This window comes from Orcinus orca, chromosome 2, assembly GCF_937001465.1.
Source record: "Orcinus orca chromosome 2, mOrcOrc1.1, whole genome shotgun sequence".
NCBI lineage: Eukaryota > Metazoa > Chordata > Mammalia > Artiodactyla > Delphinidae > Orcinus > Orcinus orca.
Genome location: NC_064560.1, coordinates 65,800,297 through 65,826,207, shown reverse-complemented (window position 1 = coordinate 65,826,207; position 25,911 = coordinate 65,800,297). Strand labels below are relative to the sequence as shown.

At 39.9% G+C, this 25,911-nt stretch overlaps 1 protein-coding gene across 1 annotated transcript in view; it reads left to right on the top strand.

The window, feature by feature from the left end:
• AGBL1 (AGBL carboxypeptidase 1) overlaps positions 1–25,911 on the top strand; it is a gene marked incomplete at its 5' end in the record, with an annotated part of 714,342 nt that overhangs the window by 12,771 nt on the left and 675,660 nt on the right. Inside the window, 2 exons of the mRNA XM_049707013.1 lie at positions 89–220; positions 3,853–3,946. Coding sequence (XP_049562970.1) covers positions 89–220; positions 3,853–3,946 — 226 coding nt within the window. The remainder of the gene's footprint in view (positions 1–88; positions 221–3,852; positions 3,947–25,911) is intronic.

Below are 25,911 nucleotides of genomic sequence, written 5' to 3'. Positions count from 1 at the left end.
CCATCTTTGCCTTCCTCTCCCCCACACATTATACAACCTTCAGAATTAATGTGAAACACAACTAAGATGGATTGATCTGTGTTCATAGATAAAAAGTTTGGACAGAAGGCACTGGAATTTGAAGCACTTGATGTGACATTGATTCTGGCGAGGAAAAACCTGTCTCACAGCCAGAACCTTCTCCACTGTCTCTGGGCTCTGCGTGTCTTTGCTTTTAGTGGTAAGCAACTCAATTGTGGCTCTCTGGGGGTGGCTTCCAGATCTGGGCTGGGACACCTGGAAACCATTTGGGGGTGTGGTTGGAAGGAGGGCATGGGTGGAGGACAAATGTAGTCCCAACAAGATAAATGAACCAGGAGGAGCCTTATGTTCTAGAGACCGTAGAGGTGAGAAGTTATTTCTTCATCTCCTTCTCAGCCATGGAGAACTCTTGAGCCGGTGCTTGAAGTGAGAGATCCATATCGTTTTCCCTTGGGAGCTAAAACATTTTAGCACTCTACGTCTCTCTGTCAGTACTACGAGGTGAAAAAGACCTGTGGCAGGGGAAGGCAGACTTTATTCAGTCCTTATATCCAAGGCACAGAGCAATGTGTTACAGCTGTCAAGAGCGACCCTCACATCACAAGTCCCTGAAGTCACTCATTGCTCATGACATCCTTTACCAAAGTTTATCTCCCACTGCTTCTCAACATAGTCTTTCAGGTAACTTGATATATCATGGCACATGGGTTGATGTTATTTGCCATCTCCTGATTTGAATTATTTCTGATAATCATAACCATCCTGTATGTAGTCTCAGCATTTCATAGCTAAGAAAAAAGAAAATGAAGCTTAGAAGAATGAAGAAATTGCTTGAGTTCATACAGATAACTCATAAGGGCTAAGTTTCTAACTGCAAAATTCATGTTTATTCTACTCTTCATACAGATACAGTTATTAATAGATGATATTCTGTACCACCTATTTCAGTGTAAAGAACACGGACTTTTATTTCTCCTTTCGAAGCCCCTTTCCTGCAGAACAAAAGTGACAACAATTTAGCTGTAATACTCTCTAGAGGAAAGAACATGAGCTTAGAGCCAAGAAGACCTGGGCTTGACTCTGACTTCATTTCTTAAGAGTCATATGATGTGTGCACTTAACCTGTTTAACCTCAGCTTCTTCCTTTGTAAAATTACAGTTGTAATAAGAGCTCATAGACTTAGTGGTTAGGATAAGTAAGATCATGTTCACGGGTAAGTTCGTCACATAATAGTTGCTAAGTAAGTGTTAGTTTTTCTTCTCTGCTCTAATCTTTTCCCTCAGTCCTTTGAAATAATAGGAATCACACACATAAGGGGAGTAAACAGGTGGTGACCTTTTTCCGTAACTGTCCTCAGAACTAACAAAATATTAGGGACATATTTCATTGGTTAACTCCATGAGTAAGCATGGAAGACCCATCAAAAGAAAGTATTTCTAGGGAATAACGAGACAGATGCTTGACTCCGTGTTCACAGACAGAATCTCCACTCACACTCATGTATGTTGAGCAGAAAATCAGAGAATATTTGAGAGAGGCTGAAAGAATCTGTCCAAACCCATCTCTAATAAAGGAAAATCTAAGTGAGAAGTTGTGGCTTTGTATAAAGGACAACTCTTATTAATGAGGAGGCAGAAGGTGTGTCACCCCCATTTGGAACTCGCCAGCAGCACGAGATTTGAAGTATCTTATTTTGGTTTCGTAAAGAATAGTTAAGATGAATAACTTACTCTCATTATATATATTGATTATAGAGATCTGGAAGAATTCCTTCAGCAGGGAGCTCTGAAAAATGCTGAGATTTGCCTGTGGGTATGAGGAGGTGGCCATGTGTCTCCTATTCTAAGACAACATTTATTATATGAACTGTTTCATAAAATATTTAAAAAAAATACGATCACTCTCTACACATTGACTTTACTGATGAGAGGCAAGAGGAGTTCATGAAGCCCATGGGTTGCTGTCGCTTTGGTGAATTGTTAGCCACTGTTGAATGTTCCAGCAAGTTTTCTAAACAGCTCCTATCTGCAGAAGGAATTGGCTGGAACCATAATGGGTCTATGACAGCCAGCGAACCATTCGGCAGCTCTCAGATGGCGGGTGAGGTTGCTTATAGAGCTGCCAGAGGTCTAACCTTGGGCAGGCATCCAGCATGGAAGAACTTAGTGAGGACTTTTTATTGTTATCCTCTTTCAGTTCCAAGTCTAAAGTCTCCCATGCTAGAATTCATGCTCTTAAAACTATTTCCTCTCTAACTCTACTTAATACTAGAATTTTGCTGAATTATTTGCCAGGAGTTTACTCCAGCATGTTTTGCCAATTTAGAAGTAAGGACTGAGTTAGTAGCCATGGGAAGGGAAGATTGATGGGCAGAACTAGGATGCCAAATTCTTGAATTTTGATCCATTCAATGACTGCCTGTACTAGCCTCAGGAGGGACGAACGCATAGAGGATATTCCAGGAACACGCACTCCTGGTGATAACTAAGACATCAGCCTCAGTCTCTCTCTGGTAGACTTTACTGAGCTGAACTATATTAGAGACTCCAGTTTTCCATTTTTCCTCCTTTCCTGAGGCTTGGAGCAAGCCAGTATAAGCCTCCCTTGTTTTTATCTCTTTGCTTCTCCCTGACCCCCTTGTTTCCACTCATATTTCCTGGAACAAAGCTGGTACAAAGCACAAGGCATTCATAGGTCTCTGTTTTACTACAACAGTACAGTGAAGGAAAGGAAAAAGAGTCACACCTTGGAAGATAAACTTCTTTCCTTCTCCCACTGAAAGTTTTGCCTCGGGCCAAGATTCCATTTTGTATCCTGTGGGTTCCTCTTATTTTTGACGTGATCAGAGCTCTTCCTAAAGTGAGCTGAGTGGAGTGAGGTGCTGGGAATATTGCAGAGTGGCTGGGGCATCATCAGAGATGAGAGGTTTTGTATCCAAAGTACTTATCTGAAGCCACCAGGATGACCAGCTACCCCTTTTGGTCTCTTTCTATTATTCAGATCTATCACTCTGTTTTTATAGCCATCCAGTTGGGCAAAAAGGCAACAATTTCTGGTAGTTACCTCTGAGCAGGACCAACTGATTCTTCCTTTGCCATTCTAATGGATAGAGGTATAGTCAAGCCTTAGCCTTTTAGTGATGGGCGATCTGAGTGCAAAAGTTGTAGGGGAACTTGGAACCGGGGTGGAACAAAAAGGGCACTATCTTCTTTATTAGGTTGCTTCTTGAAGTTTTAAAGAAGTCAATCCAAGTTGGATTGAAACTTATCCCATCCACTTACGACTTTTCTTCATTGTGAAGTCTCCAAACAGCAAAATACGTCTAAGAAAGTGTTTTTTAAGATACTGGCTCTGTGTGTGTGTGTGTGTGTGTGTGTGTGTGTGTGTGCGCGCGCGCGTGCGTGTGTGCGCGTGCGCACGCACACGTATGTATCATATAGGAAGTCGGTGGTGGGTGAAACAGCTTGAACTTAAGTAGTTGCCAGAAACCCAAAGATCTGCTTACAGAAAAAATCTGCTCGGCAATTGCCTTGGCTATTCTGATTGACTATACAAAGGAGTAGGGCAATGGGCCACCAGAAAATGAAAAACATAATTTCATGGCTTGGGACCCTTTTGAGAAAGAGATAGTGTGGGAAGATAATGTGTGCTTTTCAGATAATCTTTAACTTCCAAGCCAGGGATAAAAGACCATAGAATTTCTCTGCTTTTAAGTTGCCTTTGGTAAGAAAGGTGATGGACCTCCCCTATCTTTTAGGCTCATTCTGTAATGCTGAAAATAATGCTTGGTTCAGATGGGTCAATAACTAGTGTGCTTTTGTCTTTCTCAGTCACCACAGGAGCCATGCTGGGAATTAATGGAGCGATGGAACTGCTTCTCAAGGTCATCACCCCTTATACCCAGAAGCGCACCCGAGTAATCAGGTACAGAGCAATTTTTAGTACTTTTGTCTTCTTTGTAGTAGATAGAGATATGGGAAGGGTCTCATAGATATTCTCTTGGTGCTTCCAGTTCACTGAGCAATGACTTCCCCCTTGTAGATATGGTACTATGATTTTATCCTGTCTCAACTTGCATCCCTCCCCACCCATGCATCATTTCCTCGGATTGTCACAACAACCTGAATGGATATAATATCATCTTCATTTTCAGATGAGGGAACTCAGATGTGGAGAGAGTCTTATCCAAGGTCACAATGCTAGAAAAAGGCAGAGTTGGGATTTGAATCCAGCCAGATCTGTCTGACTCAAAAGCCCTTGTTTTTTGCCTGAAGGCTTCAGGTATCTCTTTTAATCACAGACTCTACCATAGTGAGTACAGCCCTTAAAAGACAGTTCAGACATGATAGGGAAAGGTGATGCTCTCAGGGTTCCTAAATTTCTGATATGAAATTCTGACTGTGTGCTAGTTTTGAGATGTGTTTTTATGATTGGAAAGTGAAACTCAGCTATTCTCCCTGGCCCTGCCTCCTGGAGTGGAGAAAATTGAATCACAAACTTAAAAAAAGGGAGATGGTTAGAGACGCAGGCTTTAGAGATATTTGGAACCAATAAGATCCATCATTTATGGGAGTGACTCAGCGAGGACCTTGAAAGAATATTAGAAAAAATTCAGCCAATTTCCAAGATACATGGGGTCATTTGGCAAAGTAGCATTTCCATGACCAGCCATGAGATTTTCTGCATCCCAGCATCAATCGTCAGCTCATCTTCCACCTGATTATTTTTCTCTTGGGTCACCACAATAATGCCATTATCATCCATTCTCACCTGCAGCTCTCTATACCAGCATTTCCTAGAGTGAAAAACATTATATCTTGGTTAAAAAAAAAAAAATTTCTCATCAAATATATTGAGAAGTACTGGGTTAAACAAAGTTAGGTATATTTCTTTACTGTAAGACTTCTCAAAGCCTTCATAAAGCCAACACACATTCAGAATATTCAAGATGGGTATGTAGTATATACCCTTTTCCAAAACTAATTTGGTTAGGGAACTATTTCTGTTTGCAGACCACCTTTTTTTTGGGGAGTCGGTGTTGCATGTGCCTGATTTGAGAAATCTCTTCTCTGAAGTGCAAATGTATTGCAAAATGGGATTCAGCTACATTCTGTCAAGGGATCCTCATTTAGTTAAGTATAAAACTTCAGAGTCACAAGCTCAGTGACCAAAGAAATTAACTTTCTTGGTTTTTCTGTAATTATATTTTATTTCCCTCTTAAACTTCCATTATTCAATTTGAATATGTTTGATTTGGATATTTCTGTTTTGATCGTGGTGTGTAGGCCTTTGCTGCTGACATATGCAGTCTTAACGTGTCCTTTGGTCAGCAATCCATGAGCCATATCTTTTTGCCTTACTCACCAGGACTCTTCTAATCTGCTGTTGTCTCCATGTATCTCTTTGGCAGCTCAGGAATGTTTGGTTGCCTACCCTACATCATGTGAAAATCTAGTGATGTCTCCTGGGCCCATCCACATACCAGTATCACACAGTACTCACTCGGGTACCATGTTGTTTGGAGAGCTCCTCTAGGCAAGCCCTTCCCAGCTTACCTTGGCACTAGGCCCTTCACTTCTGGAATCCTGATAGCTTTTATTGTCTTCCCTATTCAGATTGAGCTAGGGGGAGTAAGCAACAAAGCACAGAAGCCCCCTTCTCAGAGACTCTTGCTAGTTGCCATCTCTATTGCTTTTTTTCTCGTGGAGAGTAACCCCAGGGATAAACAGGGGTGGATGTTTCTGATGACAAAATGACTCTTCAGGGACCTCGGGCATATTTCTGCATTTCTGGTCTATTCTGTAAAAGTTAGACAAGATGATTCCCCTTCTTGATCCAAATGCCAAATTAAAACCAAACCTCCATCGGGGAGAGGCTTTTCCACCAACCATTTCGATAGAGCTGTCATTGCCGTGGCATTTATTATGTGCTCTGCCCCATGCTAAGCTCTTAGCATGCATTATCTCATTTGATCCTCTCCTCTCTTCTGCGAGGCAGGTGCTATTACTCTCCCCAATTTTACAGGGAAAAAAAAAATTGAAGCTGAAAGAAGTTAAGTAACATGCCGGGATTTAAGTGAAAGAGCTGGAATTTAAACCCTGTCTGATACATGAGCCTTAGCTCTTAAACCACCACCGGAGTACTTTACGCAGTCTATGTCCAGCAGTTGATTTCTAAACCACCATATATAAGACAATCACAAGCAGTTAAACTTTGTTTAAATTTCTGTTACCTAAATGTGTGTTTCATCTAAACGCACATACTCATGGACCAATTTGCTTAATGATAGGGGGAGTCTTTCTCCTCCATCGTATGGCTCTTTCCTCCCAAAGGCAAAATAAATGTCTGTTCCCTCTGCTTTTGAATTCTTTCTCAAAGCTGCCTTGTTTTCTGCCTTACCCCCAGCCTCCAGCAGCAAGACAAGAGCAAAGGTGCTAAAATCAGAAGACCCGCCTTGTCCCCCTCTTTCTAGCTGATTCCTTGGCGAGTCATTTATCCTTTCTTAACTAACCTGTTACATTTCTCAAAGTGTGAATATCAAGTCCTGCCTCTTAGGTTTGTTGGGGGCATTAAGAAATACTGTGCCAAAAATCTTGGAAGCTTTGATGTGCCTTAATATTGTTCCTCATTATGAATATAAATGCTGTTGGGTACTTGGCTGCCTGCTTCAGATCTCTCAGCAAAGCTAGAGGCGAACACGCAGATGGGAAGTTTCTGCCACTACTCACCTTCTCACATGAACTCCGTTTCCCAAATAGTAACTAAGTTGTACCCCAATGAGTTCTACTCAACTTGACTTGGATGCCAGAACCTGTGGGTTTGAAGGGGTCTTTCAGGGATGAAGTGACATGTCAGGGGACGTGAATAGCTTTACGGAGTGTCAGCCTCCAAATGCTAGCAAGCCCCGGGAGAGTTATTCTTGGATGCCTCTGTAGGAACAGATGCCCAGCGTTGTGTCACTATGACTCCTCCCTGCCCTGGAGATTAAACCTGCCCTATTTCTCTAGCACAAACCTAAAATTAGTGATGCAGCTGTCCTCCAATAAAACCCTGTCTCCAGATAGTATTCAGGGCAAGATTTATGACAGAGAAACAAACCGCACACCTTCTAAGACAAGGGGCATGCAGAGCAATGTCACTCACCCTCTGTGGCCTTGTGCCAGCCCTCACTCTCAGGGGAGGTGGCTATTCCAAGCCTTCCTCACTTCCCAAATACCCACCGTGCTGGCAGAGTCTTACTGTCATAGATTTGTGTCGGCTTGCACCTGTTTCTTCATGACCATTGCTTTAGTCTGAGCAGTTTTCTTCAGACCTAGACAGCTCCTGTAGCCCTCCCACTGGTATTTCCTGACTTCAAAGCAATCAAGATTGTGTCCCTATCTCCATCTCCATGCTTCCCTTTTAGTCCTCCTCTCATCTTTCTTTCTATCCAGCTACCCCTGCACCTGGGATGCCCTGTCCTGTTCCAGATCTTTCCTCACGTGCTTCCCTCCCTCTGGAAGGGCAGCCCTGCCTTATTGAATGGCAGAAGCTGCCCCCATTCTTCAGACCCCACCTTATGGTGCCTGCTTCACCTCACCAGACAAAAGGAATTTCCCCTCCTCCAGCACTTTGTTCATATTTTCCTTTACTATATATCAGATTTGACTCTGTACCATGTTGGCGTGTGTGTCTTCTCTCCCATATAAATTCTAAACCTCCTAAAGGTAGAAGTCAAATTATATTTATCTTGCTGTTATCCATTGGTCCTACCCAAGTGCCAGGACCATGGTAGGCTCTTAATTCAATTTGAAAGAAATTCTTCAATTAAAAAAATTTTATATTTTTTGAATAACCTATCTAATGACAAATAAAAGCCAACATTTACTGAGTGGGTGCTATAGTAGGCACTTCATATTTATTATCTTATTATTTCTTGGTACCAAGCCAACTTCACATTTGAGGTTCTATCATGTCTAAACATGTCTGGGAAATGAAGTAGCTGGACTCTCTTGCATGAGGGACTGAGGTGCCTTGCGGGAGGGGACTCATTCTAGACAATGAGAAGCAGCAACCTTCAGCTTGAAAGAGAACAAAGTATCACTGGAGGGGGTCTTTTGTCTCTTACTTAGAGTTGTCTGGGGAAACTGACTGAGATTGGCAGAAGAGAAAGATCTGCGTTTGAGGGGATGTGACGGGCAGCATTGACATTCAAATGTTGCTTCCTATTTGAGACAGAGCTAGGGCTTCCAGTATTTGGTCTGATAATCCATTCGGCTGGAATTTATGGGGCTTTAGAATTTATGGGGGAGCTTTTTATAGAATCAGGGAGGGAAAAATGACACAGGGCCAGGGTGAGCTAGCTCTTGCTAGCTTGCTCTACTGTGAACAAGCTTGTTTATCTGCACCAAAGCTGTCTTTGAGCTTTCCAAATTCACTAAGTAGAAAAATTTTTTGAGGCAAAGATGAATTGCTTGTCTGTGACTGACTCATCTTGTGACCTTAGAAGAGTCTGTGTTTGTTCCATGTCTCAACACCTTCTGTACCTTTGTGCCCTCATTTCCAGGGTGGACCTAAGGGTCTTGGTAAAAATAATGACAATTTCCACTGTCTGTCCATGTAACTATTTCCAAAGCGTGGCCAACATTTTCACATGGTAATAGTTAACCCAATCTTTGAAGCTGAATTATCAGCTGTTATCATTGGTTTATTTCCCAGGACTTTAAACTCTGTTGGCCTCTCTTGCCTCAAAAACATCAGAGTCAATCAGAAACGGGTTGAGTCTTCCTAGCAGAGGTTGGACCTTGAGCTCCATTGTATTCCCTGACCATTGCACCATCCTTTGAGAAAGGGAACTCAGGACATCCATGAGCTGAGATGGTTCCTTCATCCTTCATTTACAGTTTCTCTGGAGCTTTCCCAAGAAGGCAGGAGGTCAGGAAATGTGCTGTTCAGGACCTTGCTGGTCTAACCCTCACAGAAGACAGCATTTCCAGTATTCACACCCCCTCAATGTCCTCTCAGGCTTTCAGCAGGGCTCTCATGCTGTGAGTTATACTCATCAGGCTCAGGAGTTCCTGGGTGCCTGGGTTTCTATGAGGTCATGGTGTTCAGAGGCTGTGTGCTTTACCTGGGCTCAAACACTTCGACAAGAGGAGAAGAGGGATGTGTTGGGTCTTTAGCAAGCCTCATAAGCAAATTCTTCAGCTTAGTCTCTTGTTGTCTGTGCGTAGAATAGTTTTAAGTGATCTTCTCCCTTCAAAGTCCTGATCTCAGGGCATCTCTGGCATTTGAGCTTTGGCTGAGTTCAGGATTACTAGACATTGCTTCGTTGACAGCTCTTTATGGTGATTTCATCTTCAGTTTGTAAGCTCTAAAATATGTCCTGCACCTCTTTTCCCTTCCCCCAAAATCCCTACTTTTTTTTTCAGAGCCAGACCTTCTAGGCTTTCTCCGACCATCATACCATTCCACTTTTTGGATGAGTGCAGACTCAACCAAAGCTAATGCGTTCCCTGAGATCATGAGCGATTGGGTGACTCAGCTACTTTGTCATTGAGACAAAGAAGCAAAATCTCCTGCTTTTCAAAATAGCTACTGAATTTCTCCCTGGGTGTTCATTTTCCCCTTACCCTCCCATTAATGGCTTTGTGACTTTTGCTGTTCTCTGTTCAATATAATTAGACTCTGTGGTCTCCAGAGCAAGGGCTCACATTGGGGTTTCAGAAACCGTGTGCTCCCAATCACTTGGACTCAGATACCTTGGAACAGGAACAAAAAAATTCCACCCCAGCCCTACAAGTGCTTCTATTGGGAATGAGCAACACAGGCTCAACTTACTGACAGAGTGATTAGTGCGTTTACCACCTGACTCCAAGCCTGTAGCTGATGGTGGAATGAATAGTTTCCTACATATATTAAACCTTGGTGACTAGGTTTGTTGGTTTAAATCCCTCTCATCTTTTTTGGGAAGCCAGTAATCCCTCCCTGATTAGGGCCAGTCATAGATATTCAAGTCATAGGATCTAAAGTTGGAAGGTCCTTAAGGATCTGCTGGTCCAGCTCCTTCATTTTAAGACGAGGTGACTGAAACTCAGAGATTGAACTAAGCCCTCTAACCTAATTTCAAGACACTATTCATTTCTCTGAGATGCTCTACTGTATAATGAAAATCAAACTTGCCTTGAAGTAGGATTTTTAACATTTATTTGACAACATTGTAAGTGTCTGTCTTGGTGCTAGGCATGGGGGTTTGAAAACAGCAGAAGGTGGACCCTGTCTTTCAAGTTGGTGACAGTCTATGGCAACAGTAACAGTGCAGTGTGGGAGGAACTTTCTGACTCAGTGTTGGGCTTATGAAAAGGACTGACTTCCTCTTCTGTGGAAAGGTCCTCATCATGCCTTTATCTGGAAATGCCCTTAGAGCTAAGCCAGAAGGACTTCTGTTGTGGGCCCTGTTCCTTAGGAGGCCCAGGACTTTGGAGAGCCTTCCTGGAAATGTGTAAAGTACTCCTTTGGGCCTGAGATGGGCTTGGGTTGGCAGTGTATCAACAGGGCTCCAGTCTGTTCCTCCCCCTTCAGGGTGCTCTCTGCTGCCCTAACACCTCAGTGAGGTGGACTGGATACCTTGAGGAGGAGAAGCTCTGGAACACATGCATATGGGGCTGTCCTGAGACTCCATGGCCAGTCCTTGATTCAAGGGGGATGATCTGGCAAGGAGATCACTCTTGCGGTCTGGTGTGGTATTTTGTCCTCAGCATGACATGAGATGGGGCAGACGGAATGTTGCTGACATGCTGATTTTGAGTGCATCCAGTTGTTTGTATAGACAGAATCTCCAAAACAAAACAAAACTAAACTAAACTTCCTGGGCCTGCATACCCTAGGACGGTCATACGTGCCCTGCTTTGCCCTGGTGAGGGTTCTCTACAGAAACTCCATTCTCATCTTTATCTGCTGAAGCCAGTTGTGCCCATATCTCTTCATGGATTTGCCTCCATTTCCCCTCTGTAGACTGGAGGCAGGCTCTTAAGAATTTTCACTTTCCATAGAAATTAATCTTATAGCCCAACCTGACTCAGCAAGGAGCATTTGCAAAGAAGTTTGTATCTTCCTGTAAATCATGCCCTCCTCACAATACAGTAACTGCCCACAAATATATGGGTGAGGGGATTTGAAGAACTGGGGGGAGGTACAGAAAGACCTGTATCAGTAAAAACTCTTATGACCTTCACTCTTTGCTTTGAGGGGAGACATGCTTCTAATAGACCATTACCAAATTCTTCAGGGGTTGATTCCACACTCAGATACTACAAATTATAAAGCACATGGGAGAAGGAAACTCACTCTGCTTTTCCTATGGGGCTGTGAGTGGGTGCTGTGTCTGGGGATGTGTTTATTTAGCAGAGATAAGCCAGCTCAATTAGTTGGAAAGGAAAGGAAGTCATTAAGCAGATGTATTATCATCTAAAGCTAGATTCTTTGAAGAATTTAGACAGAGATTGCAGGATGGGAACAGATCAGAGGCTTTCTGTCTTAAGTTCAATTATAGCACTATTTTAATATTAGATCGCAAGTGATCGTTAATTATATTTAAAAGAGCCAATGAGGGAGCTTCAAGATGGCGGAAGAGTAAGACGTGGAGATCACCTTCCTCCCCACAGATACATCAGAAATACATCTACATGTGAACAACAACTACAGAACACCTACTGAACGCTGGCAGAAGACCTCCCAAAAGGCAAGAAACTCCCCACGTACCTGGGCAGGGCAAAAGAAAAAGAAAAAACAGAGACAAAAGAATAGGGATGGGACCTGCACCAGTGGGAGGGAGCCGTGAAGGAGGAAAGGTTTCCACACACTAGAAGCCCCTTCGCGGGTGGAGACTGCCGGTGGCGGAGGGGGAAGCTTCGGAGCTGCGGAGGAGAGCGCAGCCACAGGGGTGCGGAGGGCAAAGCGGAGAGATTCCTGCACAGAGGATCAGGGAAGACTGGCACTCACCAGCCCAAGAGGCTTGTCTGCTCACCCGCCGGGGCGGGCGGGGCTGGGAGCTGAGGCTCAGGCTTCGGTCGGATAGCAGGGAGAGGACTGGGGTTGGCGGCGTGAACACAGCCTGAAGGGGTTAGTGTGCCACGGCTAGCCGGGAGGGAGTCCGGGAAAAGTCTGCAGCTGCCGAAGAGGCAAGAGACGTTTTCTTCCCTCTTTGTTTCCTGGTGCACGAGGAGAGGGGATTAAGAACACCGCTTAAAGGAGCTCCAGAGACGGGCGCGAGCCGCGGCTAAAAGCGCGGACCCCAGAGACGGGAATGAGACGCTAAGGCTGCTGCTGCCACCACCAAGAAGCCTGTGTGCGAGCACAGGTCACTATCTACACCTCCCCTCCCGGGAGCCTGTGCAGGCCGCCACTGCCAGGGTCCTGTGTTCCAGGGACAACTTCCCCAGGAGAACGCACGGAGCGCCTCAGGCTGCTGCAACGTCATGCTGGCCTCTGCCGCCGCAGGCCCGCCCCGCACTCCCTGCCCCTCCCTCCCCCCCGGGCCTGAGTGAGCCAGAGCCCCCGAATCAGCTGCTCTTTTAACCCCGTCCTGTCTGAGCGAAGAACAGACGCCCTCAGGCGACTCACATGTAGAGGTGGATCCAAATCCAAAGCTGAACCCCAAGAGCTGTGCAAAGACGAGAAAGGGAGAAATCTCTCCCAGCAGCCTCAGGAGCAGCGGATTAAAACTCCACAATCAACTTGATGTACCTGCATCTGTGGAATACCTGAAGAGACAACGAATCATCCCAAATTGAGGAGGTGGACTTTGGGAGCAACAATATGCATATTTTTTCCCCTTTTTCTCTTTTTGTGAGTGTGAATGTGTATGCTTCTCTGTGTGATTTTGTCTGTATAGCTTTGCTTTTACCGTTTGTCCTAGGGTTCTGTCTGTCCATTTTTGGGGGTTTTTTTAATTATAGTTCTTAGCATTTGTTATCATTGGTGGACTTGTTTGTTGGTTTGGTTGCTCTCTTCTTTCTTTCTTTTATTACTTAAAAAATTTTGTTTAATAATTATTTTATATTTTAATGACTTTATTTTATTTTATTTTATATTCTTCTTTTTTTCTTTCTTTTTTTTCTCCCTTTTATTCTGAGCTGTGTGGTGATAGGCTCTTGGTGCTCCAGCCAGGAGTCAGGGCTGTGCCTCTGAGGTGGGAGAGCCCAGTTCAGGACACTGGTCCACAAGAGACCTCCCAGCTCCACGTAATATCAGACGGTGAAAATCTCCCAGAGATCTCCATCTTAACGCCAAGACCCAGCTCTACTCAATGACCCGCAAGCTACAGTGCTGGACACCCTATGCCAAACAACAAGCAAGACAGGAACACAACCCCATCTATTAGCAGAGAAGCTGCCTAAAATCATAATAAGGCCACAGACACCCCAAAGCACACCACCAGATGTGGACCTGCCCAGCAGAAAGACAATATCCAGCCTCATCCACCAAAGCACAGGCACAAGTCCCCTCCACCAGGAAGCCTATACAACCCACTGAACCAACCTTAGACACTGGGGACAGACACCAAAAACAACAGAAACTACGAACCTGCAGCCTGCAAAAAGGAGACCCCCAAAACAGTAATTTAAGCAAATGAGAAGACAGAGAAACACACAGAAGATGAAGGAGCAAGGCAAAAACCCACCAGACCTAACAAATGAAGAGGAAATAGGCAGTCTACCTGAAAAAGAATTCAGAATAATGATAGTAAAGATGATCCAAAAGCTTGGAAACAGAATGGAGAAAATACAAGAAATGTATAACAAGGACCTAGAACAGCTAAAGAGCAAACAAACAGTGATGAACAACACAATAAAAGAAATTAAAAATTCTCGGGCTTCCCTGGTAGTTCAGTGGTTAAGAATCCGTCTGCCAGTGCAGGGGACACAGGTTCAAGCCCTTGTCCGGGAAAATCCCACGTGCCGCAGAGCAACTAAGCTGGTACACCACAACTACTGAGCCTGCACTCTGGAGCCTGTGAGCCACAACTACTGAAGCTCACATGCCACAACTACTGAAGCCCGCATGCCTAGAGCCTGTGGCACGCAACGAGAGATGCCACTGCAATGAGAAGGCCATGCACCGCAACAAAGAGTCACCCCCGCTCGCCACAACTAGAGAAAGCCCACGCACAGCAAAGAAGACCGAGCACAGCCAAAAATAAATAAATTAAAAAAAAATTCTCTAAAAGGGATCAATAGCAGAATAACTGAGGCAGAAGAATGGATAAGGGAACTGGAAGGTAAAATAGTGGAAATAACAACTGCAGAGCGGAATAAAGAAAAAAGAATGAAAAGAATTGAGGACAGTCTCAGAGACCTCTGGGACAACATTAAACGCACCAACATTCGAATTATAGGGGTCCCAGAAGAAGAAGAGGAAAACAAAGTGACTGAGAAATAATTTGAAGAGGTTATAGTTGAAAATTTCCCTAACATGGGAAAGGAAATAGTTAATCACATCCAGGAAGCACAGAGAGTCCCATACAGGATAAATCCAAGGAGAAACACGCAAAGACACAATTAATCAAACTATCAAAAATTAAATACAAAAAAAAAATTAAAAGCAGTGAAGGAAAAACAACAAATAACACACAAGGGAATCCCCATAAGGTTAACAGCTGATCTTTCAGCAGAAACTCTGAAAGCCAGAGGGAGTGGCAGGACATATGTAAAGTGATGAAGGAGAAAAACCTTCAACCAAGATTACTCTACCCAGCAAGGATCTCATTCAGATTTAACGGAGAAACTAAAACCTTTACAGACAGGCAAAAGCTAAGAGAATTCAGCACCATGAAACCAGCTTTACAACAAATGATAGAGGAACTTCTCTAGGCAAGAAACACAAGGGAAGGAAAAGACCTACAACAACGGACCCAAAACAATTAAGAAAATGGTAATAGGAACATACATATTGATAATTACCTTAAATGTAAATGGATAAAATGCCCAAACCAAAAGACATAGACTGGCTGAGTGCATACAAAAACAAGACTGGTATATATGCTGTCTACAAGACACTCACCTCAGACCTAGGGACACATACAGACTGAAAGTGAGGGGATGGAAAAAGACATTCCATGCAAATGGAAACCAAAAGAAAGCTGGAGTAGCAATTCTCATATCAGGCAAAATAGACTTTAAAACAAAGACTATTAAAAGAGTCAAAGAATGACACTACATAATGATCAGGGGATCAATCCAAGAAGATTATAACAGTTGTAAATATTTATGGACCCAGCATAGGAGCATCTCAATACATAAGGCAAATACAGCCATAAAAGCAGAAATCAATAGTAACACAATCATACTAGAGGACTTTAACACCCCATTTTCACCAATGGACAGATAATCCAAAATGAAAATAAATAAGGAAACACAAGCTTTAAATGGTACAGTAAACAAGGTGGACTTAATTAATATTTATAGGACATTCCATACAAAAACAACAGAATACACATTCTTCTCAAGTGCTCATAGAACATTCTACAGAATAGATCATATTGTGGGTCAGAAATCAAACCTTGGTAAATTTAAGAAAATTGAAATCGTATCAAGTATCTTTTCTGACCACAACACTATGAGACTAGATATCAATTACAGGAAAAAATGTGTAAAAAATACAAACACATTGGAGGCTAAAGAATACTACTTAATAACCAAGAGATCACTGAAGAAATCAAAGAGGAAATCAAAAAATACCTAGAAACAAATGACAGTGGAGACACGACGACCCAAAACCTATGGGATGCAGCAAAAGCAGTTCTAAGAGGGAAGTTTATAGCAATAAAATCCTACCTTAAGAAACAAGAAACATCTCAAATAAACAACCTAACCTTACACCTAAAGCAATTAGAGAAAGAAGAACAAAAACCCCAAAGTTAGCAGAAGGAAGGAAATCATAAAGATCAGATCAGAAATAAATGTAAAAGAAATGAAGAAAACAACAGCAAAGATCAATAAAACTGAAAGGTGGTTCTTTGAGAAGATGTACAAAGTTGATAAACCATTAACCAGACTCATCAAGAAAAAAAGGGAGAAGACTCAAATCAATAGAATTAGAAATGAAAAAGAAGTAACAACAGACACTGCAGAAATATAAAGGATCATGAGAGATTACTACAAGCAACCCAATGCAATAAAATGGACAACCTGGAAGAAATGGACAAATTCTTAGAAATGCACAACCTTCCAAGACTGAACCAGGAAGAAACAGAAAATATTAACAGACCAATCACAAGCACTGAAATTGAGACTGTGATTAAAAATCTTCCAACAAACAAAAGCCCAGTACCAGATGGCTTCACAGGTGAATTCTATCAAACATTTAGCGAAGTGTTAACACCTATCCTTCTCAAGCTCTTGCAAAATATAGCCGAGGGAGGAACACTCCCAAACTCATTCTACGAGGCTACCATCACCCTGATACCAAAACCAGACAAAGATGTCACAAAGAAAGAAAACTACAGGCCAATATCACTGATGAACATAGATGCAAAAATCCTCAACAAATTACTAGCAAACAGAATCCAACAGCACATTAAAAGGATCATACACCATGATCAAGTGGGGTTTATCCCAGCAATGCAAGGATTCTTCAATATGTGCAAATCAATCAATGTGGTACACCATGTTAACAAATTGAAGGAGGAAAACTACATGATCATCTTAATAAATGCAGAGAAAGCTTTTGACAAAATTCAACACCCATTTATGATAAAAACCCTCCATAAACTAGGCATAGAGGGAACTTTCCTTAACATAATAAAGGCCATGTATGACAAACCCACAGCCAACATTGTCCTCAGTGGTGAAAAGCTGAAACCATTTTCACTAAAATCAGGAACAATACTCTCTCACCACTCTTATTCAACATAGTTTTGGAAGTTTTAGCCAGAGCAATCAGAGAAGAAAAAGAAATAAAAGGAATCCATATCAGAAAAGAAGAAGTAAAGCTGTCACTGTGTGTAGATGACATGATACTATACATAGAGAATCCTAAAGATGCTACCAGAAAACTACTAGAGCTAATTAATGAATATGGTAAAGTAGCAGGACAAAAAATTAGTGCACAGAAATCTCTTGCATTCCTATACACTAATGATGAAAAATTTGAAAGCGAATTTAAGAAAACACTCTCATGTACCATTGCAACAAAAAGAATAAAATATCTAGGAATAAACCTATGTAATGAGACAAAAGACCTGTATGCAAAAAATTATAACAAACTGATAAATTAAAAATCATACAGATAGATGGAGAGATATACCATGTTCTTGGATTGGAAGAATCAACATTGGGAAAATGACTATACTACCCACAGCAATCTACAGATTCAATGCAATCCCTATCAAACTACCACTGGCATTTTTCACAGAACTAGAACAAAAAATTTCACAACTTTTATGGAAACACAAAAGACCCTGTGTAGCCAAAGCAGTCTTGAGAAAGAAAAGCAGAGCTGGAGGAATCAGGCTCCCTGACTTCAGACTATACTACAAAGCTACAGTAATCAAGACAGTATGGTACTGGCACAAAAACAGAAAGATAGATCAATGGAACAGGATAGAAAGCCCAGAGATAAACCCACGCATATATGGTCACCTTATTTTTGTTAAAGGAGGCAAGAATATACAATGGAGAAAAGACAGCCTCTTCAATAAGTGGTGCTGGGAAAACTGGATAGCTATATGTAAAAGAATGAAATTAGAACACTCCCTAACACCATACACAAAAATAAACTCAAAATGGACTAAAGACCTTAATGTAAGGCCAGAGAGTATAAAACTCTTAGAGGAAAACATAGACAGAACTCTCTATGACATAAATCACAGCAGGATCCTTTTTAACCCACCTCCTAGAGAAATGGAAATAAAAACAAAAATAAACAAATGGGACCTAATGGAACTTAAGAGCTTTGCACAGCAAAGGAAACCATAAACAAGATGAAAATACAACCCTCAGAATGGGAGAAAATATTTGCAAATGAAGCAACTGACAAAGGATTAATCTCCAAAATTTACAAGCAGCTCATGCTGCTCAATATCAAAAAAACAAACAAGCCAATCCAAAAATGGGCAGAAGACCTAAATAGACATTTCTCCAAAGAATATATGCAGATTGCTAACAAGCACATGAAAGAATGCTCAACATCATTAATCATTAGAGAAAAGGCAGTCAAAACTACAATGAGGTATCACCTCACACTGATCAGAATGGCCATCATCAGAAAATCTACAAACAATAAATGCTGGAGAGGGTGTGAAGAAAAGGGAACCCTCTTGCATTGTTTGTGGGAATGTAAATTGATACAGCCACTATGGAGAACAGTATGGAGGTTCCTTAAAAAAGTAAAAATAGAACTACCATATGACCACGCAGTCCCACTACTGGGCATATATCCTGAGAAAACCATAATTCAAAAAGTGTCATTTGGGCTTCCCTGGTGGCACAGTGGTTGAGAGTCCACCTGCCGATGCAGCGGACATGTGTTCGTGCCCCGGTCCAGGAAGATCCCATATGACGCAGAGCAGCTGGGCCCGTGAGCCATGGCCGCTGAGCCTGCACGTCCTGAGCCTGTGCTCCACAACGGGAGAGGCCACAACAGTGAGAGGCCCGCATACCGCAAAAGAAAAAAAAAAGTGTCATGTACCAAAATGTTCATTGCAGCTGTATTTACAATAGCCAGGACATGGAAGCAACCTAAGTATCCATCATCGGATGAATGGATAAAGAAGATGTGCCACATATATACAATGGAATATTACCCAGCCATAAAAAGAAACAAAATTGAGTTATTTGTAATGAGGTGGATGGACCTAGAGTCTGTCATACAGAATGAAATAAGTCAGAAAGAGAAAAACAAATACTGTATGCTAACACATATATATGGAATCTAAAGAAAAAAAAGTTCACGAAGAACCTAGGGGCAAGATGGGAATAAAGACACAGACCTACTAGAGAATGGACTTGAGGATATGGGGAGGGGGAAGGGGAAGGGTAAGCTGTGAAAAAGTGAGAGGGTGGCATGGACATATATACACTACCAAAAGTAAAATAGGTAGCTAGTGGGAGACAGCTGCATAGCACAGGGAGATCAGCTTGGTGGCTGGTGACCACCTAGAGTGGTGGGATAGGGAGGGTGGGAGGGAGGGAGATGCAGGAGAGAAGAGATATGGGAACATATGTATATGTATAACTGACTCACTTTGTTATAAAGCAGAAACTAACACACCATTGTAAAGCAATTATAATCCAATAAAGATGTTTAAAAAGTAAATAAAAGAAAATAAAGAAAATGAAAGAGTCAATGAGAAAATGGCTAGAAAACAATAGTCTGCCATTTAAAAAATTGAATTATTATATATCAGGTTTGAATTTTTTTCAAGTGTTACATAGTGGGTGTTCAATAAATGCCAGCGGAATAAATGAGCACTGTTGTTTTAATTTGTCTGAATTGCACTCTTTTAACCATTTATTCATTCAATAAATGTCTTAGGTATTTATTATCAGCAGAGATGTGTGGGCTTTAAGACGAAAATACACAGTCCTTACCCCTTAAGGCACTTACAGATACATGCACAATAAAATAAATAATATAATGGCAAGATGTTCAAAGAAGGAGGATCTTAGTCTAGCCAGGAACTGTCAAGGAGGAACTCACTAAAAAGGCAGCTTTTGGTTTGAAATAGGAAAGGATTTTCGAAGATGTAAGATTATAAAAGAAGAACCCTCCAGGCAGAGGCAGAAGCAAGTGCAAAGACAAAAAAAGCAAGAAAAGATGGTGGGTTCATATGTGGCTGGAATATACTGCAAGAGTGTAGGGCAGGGAGCTCACCCAAATTGATTTGGAACACTCCAATATCTTTTTGGTTTTTTAAAATAATCCTCTATTTAAATTTTTTTTTACAAATTTTATTTATTTATTTATCTATCTATCTATCTATCTATCTACCTACCTTTGGCTGTGTTGGGTCCTCGTTGCTGTGTGCAGGTTTCTGTAGTTGCGGTGAGCGGGGATTGCTCCTCGTTGCGACGTGCAAGCCTCTCATTGCGGCAGCCTCTCTTGCTGTGGAGCACGGGCTCTAGGCACATGGGCCTTAGTAGTTGCGGCTTGCAGGCTCAGTAGTTGTGGTGCACGGGCTTATTTGCTCTGCGGCATGTGGGATATTCCGAGACAAGGGCTCGAACCCATGTCCCCTGCATTGACAGGCAGACTCCCAACAACTGTGCCACCAGGGAAGCCCCCAATATCTTGATAGCAATAAAAGAATGGAAATACATAATTCACGAAGAGGAAATAGAAAAACCAATAATCTCATGAAAATATTCAATTTGCCCAATAATCAGAGACAATTTAGATCAAGATACCAGTTTCACAAATCAGAGTAGCAAAGATTTTTAAAAATAATATTGTTGGTGAGGATTCAATAAGATGAGCACTCATATATGCTGCTAAGAATGTAGATTGATAAAACCTTCCTGAAAACAATGGGATGATGTATATCTTTTTTTTTTATTAAGTTTCCATTTCTTAAGCACTTCTTGAAATCTGTCCAGAATATCATTGAAAAAGGTGGATGAAGATTTGTGCACAAAAATGTCAATCATGGTATTATTTATAATTGAAAATACTATAACCAGAAAGCCTGATAACATGGGATGCATAGTAAAAGTGATATATTTATACATCATAATATTATGTAGCAACATACAAAAAATAGATTACAGATGATGTTTGCCAGTGGTACTAGCTTATGACAAGAAAAAAAATAAGGTTCAAAATACAGAATGGTCTCAACTATGTAAAAAAACATGCATACAAATTCTGTTTCAGGCCAAGATGGAAGAACTAGGATCACATTTATCTTCCCATCTGAAAAACATTGCAGATAAAATATATTTTTAAAAATGTTTCAAAAGATACTAGACATCAGGTAATGAATAACAGCGATCCCTGGGAGATGCACCTTAAATTATACCAGTTAATGTCTTAAGAGAGTTTCTGGTTTGCAGTGCAGGAAGGGGAACCTCAGGTACAGCCTGGTGGATGGCCTGAGTTGAGGAGACAGAGTTGAGGAGCTAGGGCTAGAAGTATGCAGACACCAAGGTGTTTAGAATCATAGGCCAGAGTACTGGAAGAAAGAGAGCTGCGCAAAAAGAAAGAACTCTGGAGAGCTTCAGAGGTTCTCATTCAAGTATTCAGCTAGATATTGGTCAGTATATATTATACTTGTTGGGAAACTGCTCAAAGCCAGGGAAAGACCACCTGAAAGGAATGGCGAAAACAATGCCTGGTGCTCAAACAGGGCTGGAAATAATGCTTGGTTTTACAAAGCAGACTGGAGAACCTCGTGATTTGTGGGGCATTGGGTAGAGTGCACAGAAGAGTATTACCTCAGTAGTAGGGAGGAGTGAGCTCTAAACTCAACACTGCTGTGGCCCTACTTATCAAATATTAAAAGAAGACCTGGAAGGATAAAACTTTCCGAGAAACTTAACTGCATCTCAGGACCAAGATTCAGAATATTTATAGGAATACAAAAATATTCAGCATTCAACAAGGTAAAGGTTATAATGTCCAGAATCCAGTAAAAAATTATCCCAGGAAAATACTACTCGTGATGAAGAGATAAATCATTAAATCAAGAAACAACCCAGAACTGAGATAGATGTTAGAATTCTCAGGCAAGAACATTAAAAAGTTATTCTAACATATGTTCAAATGTTAAGTAAAGATGCAGAAGATATTAAAAAGACTCAAATTGAACTTCTAGTGATGAAAGGTACATTTTGCAAGAGGTTAATATGCTGGACTGAATTAAGGCAAATTGGACATGGCAGATGAAAAGATAAGTGAACTTGAAGATATAGCAAAAAAAGTTTCCAAAATGAAGTGCAGAAAAAAAAAAAAAAAAAAAAAAAAGAGCACCAGTGAATCAGGGGACAATTTTAAGCAGCCTAATATACATATGATTGGAGTCCTTGGAGAGAGGAGAGACAGGTAAGAACAGAAAAAATATTTGAAGAAATGATGGTTTAAATCTTTTAAGTATCATGAAACTATAAAGTCAGAGATTCAAGAAACTCAATAAATCAGAGGCACGAGGAACATGAAGAAAACCACTCTAAGACAAATTATTATCAAATTGCTCAAAACCAGTGATAAAGAAAAAAATCTTAAAAGAAGCCAGAAAAAAAGAGACACATTATGCACATAAGAACAAAGCTAATAATGCAACTGATTTCTCTTTGGAAGCAATGCAAGTGGGGGAAAAAAATAAAGAACAGTGGAGCAGCATCTTTAAAATATAAAATTCTGTATGCTATTAAAGTATATTTCAAAAATGCAGATGAAATAGACTTTTCAAACATACAAAAACTGAAGAATTAGTCTCATGAAAAGAAATGTTAAAAAAAACCCTCATGCAGAAAGAAAATAGTACCAAGTAGAAAGATGTATTTACTCAAAAAACAGAATAGCATTGGAAATAGTAACTACTATTTCCAGTAGTAAGTATAAATAATAAATATAAGTATAAATATAAAATAATAAGTATAAAAAATAAGTATAAAAATAATAAGTATTTTTAAAATACTTAAAATTTAAGTATTTTAAAAATATTCTTAAAATACTTTAAGTATTTTTAAAATACTTAAATTTTAAGTAATTTAAAAATAAGTATAAAAATAATAAGTGTAAATAATAAATGAATAAGTATATTTGATTTTTGACTTGTTACTTTAATTTCTTTAAAAGATAGTTAAGTGCTTCAGTAAAAATAGTAACAGTGTAGTCTGGAGTTGATATACCACGTAAAGTTAAAATGTTTAACTACAGAGGCACAAAGGTCAGGAGGGGAGAAAAGGAAATATCCTGTGGTAATGGTCTTATACATGAAATAGTGTAGCAACACTTGAAAGTACACTGTGATGTATTAAAAATATATACTAAAGCAACCACTAAAATAATAAAGCAAAGAGTTATAGCTACTAAGAGAACCAAAATGAAAAAATGGAATAAAAATATTCAGTTTAATCCAAAAAAAGGTAGAAGAAGAAGAAAGGATGATTAAGCAACAAATGTTACATATAAAAAGAAAATAGGAAGATGATATATTTATACTTAACCACATCAATAAGATGTAAATGGTCTTAATACTCCAATTATCATACTGATAAGAAAGCAAGACTCAACAATATGCTGCATACAAGAAACACACTTTAAATAAAAAGGCACAAGTAGGTTAAAAGCAAAAGGATGAAAAAGATACACCAAGCTAATACTAATCACAATAAAGCTAGTAGAGTGCCTATACTAATATGAGATAAAGTGGATTTCAAAGGAAAGAAGCAGCCAATATCTCTTATAAAATAGAGATGCAAATATCCTTAACTCAGTTTTAGAAAACTGATATCAACAGTGTATAAAAGTGTCAAGACCAATTGGGTTTTATCCCAGGAAGGCAAGGTTGGTTTAACATGCATAAACCATTCTCTATAATTTATCATATAAAAAAAAAAACTAATAACATGATTATTTTACTAGACACAGAGAAAAACATTTGATAAAATTCAGCATTACTTTCTGATAAAAATTCAACAAATTATGAATAGAAAGGAACTTAATAAATAACACTTATGAAAACCTTTAGGTAGCATCATACTAAATGGTGAAAGAGTGCTGATCTGATGGTGATCTGAGTGTTTTCCCACTACGATCAGAAGCAAGACTAGAATGTCCACCCTCACCACTTCTACTCAACATTGATTTGGAGATGCTAGCCAAGGCAATGAGGCAAGAAAACAAATAAAATCGAGACATCCAGATGGGTAAGACAGATGTAAAACTCTTTATTTGCAGATGATATGATCGTCTATGTAGAAATTCTGATGGAATCTACACACACACAAAAGGTACAAGGAGTACTAATTGAGTGTACCAAAGTTCCAGGATGCAAAATCAATATACAAAATAATTCTATTTCTATAGAATGCAACAAACCATTGGAAATAAAAATTTTTCAAAATACAATTTATGATAGTGTCAAAAATATGAAATACTCAGGGATAAACCCAACAGAAGATGCAAAAGATCTGTACACTGCAGGCTACAAAACATTGCTGAAACAAATTTATGAAGACCTAAATAAATGGATAGAGTTCATGGCTCAGTAGACTCAATATTGTTAAGATGTCAATTTTCCTTAAATTGATTTATAGATTGAATGCATTCCCAGTCAAAACTGTGAGGATTTTTGGGGGGTAGAAATTGACAAATTGTTTCTAAAATTTGTATGGGAATGCAAAGAACTTGGAGCAGCCAACACAGTTTTGTAAAAGAAGAAAAAAATTGGAGGACTAACAGAACTACATTTCAAGACTTCTTATAAAGCCACAGTAATCAAGACAGTGTGATACTGATGTCAAGATTGACAAAGACATTAGTGAAACAGAATAGACTGTTTAGAAATAAAGCCATGCATATAGAGACAGTCGATTTGGGGCATAGGCAGATTCCATGGGCAGTTAATCAGCTATTCAATATATGGTCCTTGAAAAACTTGATATCCATATGCAAAAGGTGAGTTTCAGCTTATACTTCACACAATAAACAAAAATTAACATAAATGGATAATATATCTAAACATGCAAACTTCAGCTGTAAAATTTGTGGGAGACAGTTCGGAAAACCTTTGTGACATTTGGATAGGCAAAAATTCTTTTAGATGCAACATTAAAAGCACAATCCATAAAGTAACAAAAGGATAAATTGGATTTCATCAATATTAACAGCTTTGGTGCTCTAAAGGCACAATTAAGAGAATGAAGATACAGACTGGGAGACAATATTTGTCCACCACATATCTCAAAAAGGAGTTTTATCATGTATATAAAGAGCACTTAAAGTTCAATAAAAAGAACTGAACAATCCAACTAAAAAATGGACAAAAGGTTTGAACAGACATGTCACCAAAAAAGATATACAAGAAAATACACATATAAGACATGATCAATGTTAAAATTCATCAGGGAATTGCATATTAAAACCATAATGTGATAGCACTGAATACCTGTTACAATTGTTAAAATTAAAAAGACTTACCATCACAGGGGCTGGCAAAGATCTGGGAGAACTGGAACTCACACACTTTACTGGTGAACAACTGAAAATGGTATAATCATTTTGGAAAACAGTCTGGCAGTTTCTTAAAAACTGTACATACACCTAAAATACAACTATTCCTTTTCTAGGTATTTACTCAATAGAACTGATGGTATACATCTTTACAAAGACTTGTACAAATGTTCATAGCAGCCTTATTTGTAATAGCCCCAAACTGGAAACAATCCTAATGTCTATCAACTAATAAATAGATAACAAACTGTAATATTTCCATACAATGGGATATTACTCAGCAATAAAAAATGAACTATTGATACCTGCTGCAGATGAATAAATTTCAAAATGATTATACTGAGTGAAAGAAGCCACACAAAAAAGTGCACGATGTATGATACCAATTATATAAAATTCTAGAAAATGTAAAATAAACTATAGTGACAGAAAGCAGATGAGTGGCTATCTGGAGACAAGAGTTGGGGTTAAAGAGGGATAAGAGAGATTCAAAAAACATGAGGAAACTTTGCAGGGCTATAGATTTGTTCATTATCTTGATTGTGGTGATGTTTCAAAGGGTATACAGATGTCAAATCTTATCAATTTGTGCACTTCAAAAGTGTATAATTTATTGTATGCCAATATATCTCAATATATCAGTTAAAAACAGAAACATGTTCTCTTTGCACAAAAATTTGCACAATAGAATCTTTAAAGAAGAATACCAACAACTGTAGCTATTTCTGAGTGGTGGG